The sequence below is a fragment of the Plectropomus leopardus genome, chromosome 18 (assembly GCF_026936395.1).
Source record: "Plectropomus leopardus strain MGB_pleo_1.0 chromosome 18, ASM2693639v1, whole genome shotgun sequence".
Classification (NCBI taxonomy): Eukaryota; Metazoa; Chordata; class Actinopteri; order Perciformes; family Serranidae; genus Plectropomus; species Plectropomus leopardus.
The window spans coordinates 15,749,305-15,756,276 of record NC_142193.1 but is presented as its reverse complement, the minus strand read 5'-3'; the positions used below and the strand labels follow the sequence as shown (position 1 = coordinate 15,756,276).

General features: G+C 36.3%; 1 protein-coding gene across 2 annotated transcripts; it reads left to right on the top strand.

Moving 5' to 3' along the window:
• Window positions 1-439: 439 nt before the first annotated feature.
• On the top strand, window positions 440-5,173 carry tnfsf18 (TNF superfamily member 18). 2 transcript variants are annotated; one of them, XM_088069438.1, is made up of 4 exons: window positions 449-1,156; window positions 1,666-1,731; window positions 2,194-2,257; window positions 2,873-5,173. In XM_088069438.1, exons 1-4 carry the CDS (start codon window positions 1,049-1,051, stop codon window positions 3,229-3,231), a joined length of 597 nt encoding a protein of 198 aa, XP_087925564.1. In that variant the 5' UTR covers window positions 449-1,048; the 3' UTR covers window positions 3,232-5,173. The 2 variants fall into 2 exon arrangements, with proteins under 2 accessions (XP_087925565.1, XP_087925564.1); XM_088069439.1 differs by lacking the exon at window positions 1,666-1,731 and having other exon boundaries at window positions 440-1,156.
• The last annotated feature ends 1,799 nt before the right edge of the window (window positions 5,174-6,972 follow it).

Here is a 6,972-nt window from a genome sequence, read left to right as displayed (position 1 = left end):
AAAAACTTTCCCCGTGCAAACTACAAACAGAGAAAGTGAAACCACGTTTACTGACCTCAATCAGAGGTTAAATGTAAGTGGAATTTTTCAAGAAGTGCATATAATGACAACATATCATAACAATTTGTGAATTTCACCATGAGTTTGACATTTTGTTTTTGACCATATCACCCACATAGTCTTGATTGAAAAGCTAAAAAAAGCACATTTTTTATAAGGTGTAGAATGTGAAAGTACATAAAGTGTCTGAAAAGTCCTCTAGAACTTTACAGGGGCTTAGTTACTCCGTGGTGAGAAATCCTGTTTATGTGGCATTTCTGTTCTGTTTCTTTTTCCACCCAAATATGCAGTAACCCAGATATTTGAATAGAAAAATGTACAGAGAAGAATGTATCCAAAAGCTAGCATTCCTGCTTGAAAGCTTTAATAATTCAGTGCTCAACTGATATTTTGGATTCTTGTTTAATTGTCATAATTGTAACTAAGCCCTGCTTACATCATGCACATTATCCCGCTCGTATGTTATTTTGCAATGTTTAATGGCACTTTGAAAAAAAGAGGAACAAAAACAGCAAAGCAATGACTTTCAGTGCTGGCCAAAAAAACTCTAAAAAAAAAAAAAAAAACAGGATGACATGCAGATCACCACCACACGAGCACACTTCATGAAGTCTCATCATAAACAGGGAACTGAATAATTCAGATTCTTTCAGTGTTCTTTGCCCCTTGTTGTAAGTTCCTCCTTTTTTGTGTGATTTGTGGTGAGTAGGACATGGTCAGCTCCAAGATGTAGATACAATCTGGGCCTTTTGTGTTTGTCTTCAGCAACATACAGGGGGAAGTACCGCCTGGATTTCTCATTGCTCTATAGATACTCAGGGCAGAACAGAGCAGAGTCACACATCAGAACGTCCTCTTCACATGCAAACAGTGAGCTCAGGAAGCACACACACTGCTTCAGTGCACAGCCACAGTCGTCAGCTCTTAACATCAGTCCTCCTGCGTTCCCAAAGCTCAGGCCACTAAGAGCTCTGCCGTCGGATTGACGATGCCACAGCACCACCAGCATTCTCTAATCCATGTCCTCCTGTTGTGGATCACCATCCTTTCCATTGTCCAGGTTGTCTTCATCGTCTTCTTCTTCACAGATGTCCTGGTGAGACTTCTTAGAATATCCAAAAATGTAATGTGTGGACTTTAATGATGAGATACAAACTCAACATTGTACACAGTTTACCACAGCTGCATCACATTTGAATGTCAGTATAACACCTGCACCATGCAGCTGTTTTTCTCATGTGGTTTTGTCAGTAGCACCGCTGGTGAAAAAGACACCCATGCCTGTGGTCTGCAGCTGGTTACAAAGACCCCTGTCATGTCTCCAAAACAGTGACATCTTAGAAATGTTTGTGTTAGTCATAGATGAAACAAAGTAACACTACATATACAAAAATAATGAAGCATAACTAGTATAATATAAAGAAAACGTATAAGCGTTATGGTTGACAACAAGCAAATGTGTTCACTTTTGGTGTTTGGAGTAAATATTTGAAAGGAGAGTGCTTTTAATGGATAACTTTTAAAATGTTGATTTAGTATTGTCTAATTTATTATTATTATTATTATTATTATGAGCATATTTTGTGCTTCTGTTTTCTTCTCCAGTCTCAGAACAGTAGCGCTGTAGCATCAGGGCGCAAAATGCCAATCCAGGCAAACAGTACAACTTTGGTAAGATAACCGCAGCTTCAGAGTTTGTTCCTGTTGACCTCACTGTGTTGTGTTATTCTCACAATTTCACACCTGTTCTTGGTTACTAAGATGCTATTGATACCATTTTTTAAATGGTGTTGCAATATTCTGGACACACAAGTTTTGTAGACCAGGCATTTCTTTCTCAAATGAATTTTCTCGTGAGTTACTTATGACAGTAACCGCTCTCCTCACTTCTTGGAGGAAGCACAGTGACGTCATTACCAGATTCGGGGAAATGCCACTTAACTAAACTTTCCTTTTTCCTTCTGTAGATAGTGTATGATTCTGTTCTCACATTTAAGATGGAGCACCTAGTCCTGTCACCACATCAAAAAGAAAATTTATGTTGCTGCTCTTTGTCACTGTGGGAGCCATGCAGGCACCACACTTGTGTGTGTTAATATTTTGAGATTAATGGATCTCTTCCTCTTTCCACAGCCCCCTTCTGATCGTGGGCATCTCTTGGGCAAAGGCAAAATGCTCAACTTTAAGGTTGGTGGAGGTAAGGCAAATCAAACCAAATAAAGTTTATAGCACATTTAAAAACAACTGCAGTTGACCAAAGTGCCGTACAAATGAAAATAAATATCACACAGATAAATAACATTTAATAGGCATAATAACAACAAGAACAAAAAATAGTAGTAGAAATTACAAAGCAGTATACCAGCCAGTGTACACAAATATAAAACAAAATAAGACTGTTAAGATCAATTACATATGTAAAAAGATTAGAAAGATGTTGTTTTTGAAATTCTATGAGCAACCAAAGGCCTGCATGTATCTACATTTTAAGATTAGTCTTGAAAGTGTCAGTGGTGAGAAAACATTTAATTGAGAGTGGAAGACTATTCCAAAGCTTTGGAGCATCTAAAGGTACCATCTCCCTTACCACCCACCAATTAAAGTATTTCTACATGCAGCTGTGTGACAAAAGCTGCACCATTTACAAGCTGTTGGAAAAAGAGATAATGCACTGGTCAGAGAGAATATATAAATCCAGCAAATAAAATGTCATTGATGCACATTGCTTTGTGTAAAATTGTTGCCCACAACAGGATACTCAGAGTACAGAAAACAAACTCACATTTAACAGCATCTTGTCTGTCGCCCACAGTTGAAAAAAACATTAAATGGATAGCAAAGAACCCAGATCCAGTCCTGATCGCAGAAGAAGAAGGAGGAACAGTTCTAAGAATAAAGAAGGATGGATATTTCTTCGTAAATCTCCAGGTGACACTGGATTCATGTAATGCAAACCGGGGATCACAGCAAAGTGTCCGTCTGATGATAAAGGACAAAGTTGCCCTGAACGGTTGGATCAACACAAACACGTGCAGCACAGGCTTCCTCGGCAAGGTGGAGGAGCTTCCTGCTAGAGCAACCCTGAGGGTTTCCGCCAACCTGACTCACGAAACCATTAAAAAAGCTGAATCTTACCTGGATATCATCTACATTAACAGGCCTTTGATGTAGCTCTGATACAGTGTTGTTACCAAATAGACTTCTGTCTCTGCCTTTGGATCACCAGATCACTTAACTGTCTTCCCGCAGTCAGAGAGGTGACTGAGTCACAGAGAATGCATGAAAGGGCTGGATTCAACATTGAGGAATGTATTTTACCCACAGGCTGGGTAAAAAAAAAAAACTCACCCCTTTAAATTCCAGTCTGCTCAAAAGAAAAATCCACCCTAAAACAGAACTTACATTGATCCATTGTCAAATATTTGGGCCTGTAAAGCAAATATGCTATATAAGAGATTCAGTCTAAGGTTGACACCAGCACTACAAATCTGCTTCTCCACTGTTGTCAGAAAATGAGATAGGATAGGATAAAATAGAATAACAAAACAGAAAGTTTTTTCTCAGATTTGAGATTTGAGGGGTTGAGGGATCATCATAAGGCAATTTTCTGTGATGAACAAGCTCTATTTGGATGCTTTTATGCAACTGTGGCACCGTATTTACTCTATAGAATAAAATACTTTTTTTCTTTCCAGAGTAATTTTTAATTTTGATGTTAATATATTATGTAATATAATATGAAATATATAATTATTAGTATTGAGTAAAAACAGTATACCTTCAACTGCAATCATAAAAAAATGTATTGAATAGACTTGAAAAAATAGTCAGTATTGATTTATTGATTTATTGATTTATGTAACCAGTGGTTGAATGAACTAAGTACATTTATTCAGGTACAAGTATGAACAGAATCACAGATTATTATATGCAGGGCTTTTTATTACTATTGTTAGGCCTAATCTTATTTTTGAAACATATATGTAGACTACATATTTAGATCCTGGGCTATTTGTAAAACAGGGACCGAAGCTTTGTCTACAAAGGCCCAACAGTGCAACTGACACATAGTTATAAGAAAAGTAGTATGAGCTAGAGGGAAATGTTTTCAAATGTATATCAAACTAAGCTTTAAAGTACTAAAGTAAGACACGGAGCACATAGTATTTTTGAGAAAGGTAAGAAAAGCTATATTCTAATTGCTTAAATGGGATCAAGAAGCACATATTTAGTCAGTGAAGCAGGTCTTCAGAGAAAACCAATTTTACTTGATTGTTCTCGTTTCCTTGTTGGAGTTTCTTACATTTAAAATGTGTATTAAACTGCAGGAATGTATCATTCTAAAGGGCCATATTTACTGGCAGCACTGTGTTTTTCTGCACCGCAGCTTCTATTTGATTTATTTCTTTATGTTTTGAACTATATAAATTACACATTTATTTGTATTTATTTATTGTTTGGACCTAAATATGTACCCTATACAGATACTGTATTTAAACACAATATCATTGTCAGATCAGCAAATGAATGTATGTCACTGTGTGACAATGTGTGTCATTGTGTGACATACATACAGTGTATTGTTAGTGAGTCACTGGAATGTATTTACGGTGTTTTCTTCATTAATTACTGTAATTATATAGAAAAGCATGGTTGGTGCATTTCTATTAACTTAATTTTAAAAAGTACTAAAAATGTGGAAGTGATTAATTATTTATTAGTATTATGGAATATTTTGGTCTTTTCTCAATCTGTAATGATTTTGAGAAATGTAATGCAAGTAAAGACCACATTACATACATTAGTATTCATGATATAAATTTAAAATGAAAAGTGAAAATACTTGATCACACATTATGTAACATGAAATCACAACTTGTGGTTTACGCAAAACGTTTCATGTGTTAAGAGAGTTGAAAGAAATATTTGGTTTCGTCAATGATTTTCAGTTGTTTTCAACTGCAACAAGACACCGTATACATTTGTGTGATTATGCTTTTAAAAATGTTTGTTGTAGATTTTTTTTAACACGTCTTTACACCTGACTACATCAACATACTGTAACTGCTGCCTCGAAAAAGTTCTTATTAAAAGCCACATTTTCCTCACATGGTTTATTATTGCTAATGTGTTTAAAAGGCCCAGTATGAAGATAAACAGAGCAAATGAAATTACAAAGAAGACTGTGAGTCATTTTGGAGGTCCTGAATATGAAGTGAAAGTGAGAGGTCACAAGTTAACAGTGGGACCCCGCAAATACTGAGTCACCAATAGTAAGATACAGGGCTACCCTCCATGCTGCATGCTCTCGAAGAATATCCCCTCCAGACTCTGACAGAGAAAAATAAAAAATCTACACAAACATCCAACATCCTATCTATCTATCCTATCTGACCTACATCTCAACAACAGACAGACAAAAAGGTCACTGGAACATGATATTCGTCATCATTGCCAAGACACATAATTTCCAAATTACTGCGGTTTCATTTGAAAACTGTTTTCCAAACCACAGCCAAAGAGTCCTATTAGCTGTTGCCACCACAGCCTTCAATTACCCCGGGGAGAGGTCCAACATGCTGAATTCAAAAGCACATAAGAGACGTATCCAATCACTACCCACTCTGTTTCATTTATTAGAGGTTTCTGCATGGGTTGGTTTGTTCCCACCTTTGCTTTCCACTGCCAGACTGCACTATATGAGCCTCTGTATCTGTTAAAACATGTGCGGCAGCTTCTGTGAAAACCCTCGTTTCTATCATTTCCACCCAAATGTCAAAGTGTGTGTAGTGTCAGACATGTTCTCAATGTACAATCATTTAATAACCTGCTCTGTCAAGCATTTCTCTAGCTGCTAAGAAAAATGTCACACAATATGCTAAAAGAGGGGAACTTCAATTAGAAATTCAAATATGTTTTTTTTTTTCTGTGGGCCAGGAACGTTCAGTCAATATTTGACAACATGAGCTAACCAGAAACCAGAGAAGTAAGCCCCAAAAATTGTGAAGTAATCGAGTTTAAAGTCTAGAGTTGCTCCATAAATTATAAATGGAAGCCTGATTTTATGGTTACACAGCATACTTGTTTTCTCTTTTATACCCCAAATAAGTTTTATTCTGTTATAGAATATGTTCTGAAACAGAAAATGTACCCAAGTAGGAAGTAAGTGATTATTGATGTCAGGCTTACATCAATAATCACATCCAGGTAGCCATCTGACAATCAATAGCGGAGATATGTGAAATTGAAAAACTAATTTATATTTGCTGTTATTTTCAGCTGAATCTGTAACATTTAAAAACCTGGAGGTCCAATCTGATATTTCTGCTTTGTTTATTATTTTTATATATTATATGCTCTAATATAACATCTTTTCCAATTTATTGTCTATGGAGCAGTTCCTGACTTTTTACCCTATTACATCACAAGTTTTAGTTTATGCTTTTGGATTTGGGACAGAGTTTTCATGTTTACTAATATTTTTGGACAGTCTTAAAGTATAGCAATAACATGTATGAATTTTGAAAATGTGCATAGTTTCCCTTTAAGATGTTTTCATTCACTGAGCAGTGAAGTAGACCCTCTGAATGCACTGTTAACAGATAACTTTACTGTCAATACTCCACTGTTCCCCACCTGATCTTAGAGACCAACACAAGGGGACAGCATTTAGCTGTGGACTGTGTGCTGTGACCACCTTTCATTTTTGCTTTATAGAAAATATGTTGCTGTCGGCCTCTCTCGTTGTTCACAGTAGATAAAAAAAATGCCTCTTACTGATAAATAGTGGTTTATTTCCAAAGAAGCGTATGAAATTGTTGACAGTGTCTCACCAGGTTGATGTCTGACAACACAGCCATGCTTTATCAGTGGAACATATCGTCTCATATATGGAAGTGTGAATAACCAGTT

What these genes read in the sequence shown, in the direction of transcription:
- tnfsf18 (XM_088069438.1), top strand. Translation starts at nt 1,049, where the DNA reads ATGCCACAGCACCACCAGCATTCTCTAATCCATGTCCTCCTGTTGTGG. An exon ending in TCTTCTTCACAGATGTCCTG is followed by an intron (nt 1,157 to 1,665) that starts GTGAGACTTCTT and finishes TTTCTTCTCCAG; the next exon opens with TCTCAGAACAGTAGCGCTGT. An exon ending in AGGCAAACAGTACAACTTTG is followed by an intron (nt 1,732 to 2,193) that starts GTAAGATAACCG and finishes CTCTTTCCACAG; the next exon opens with CCCCCTTCTGATCGTGGGCA.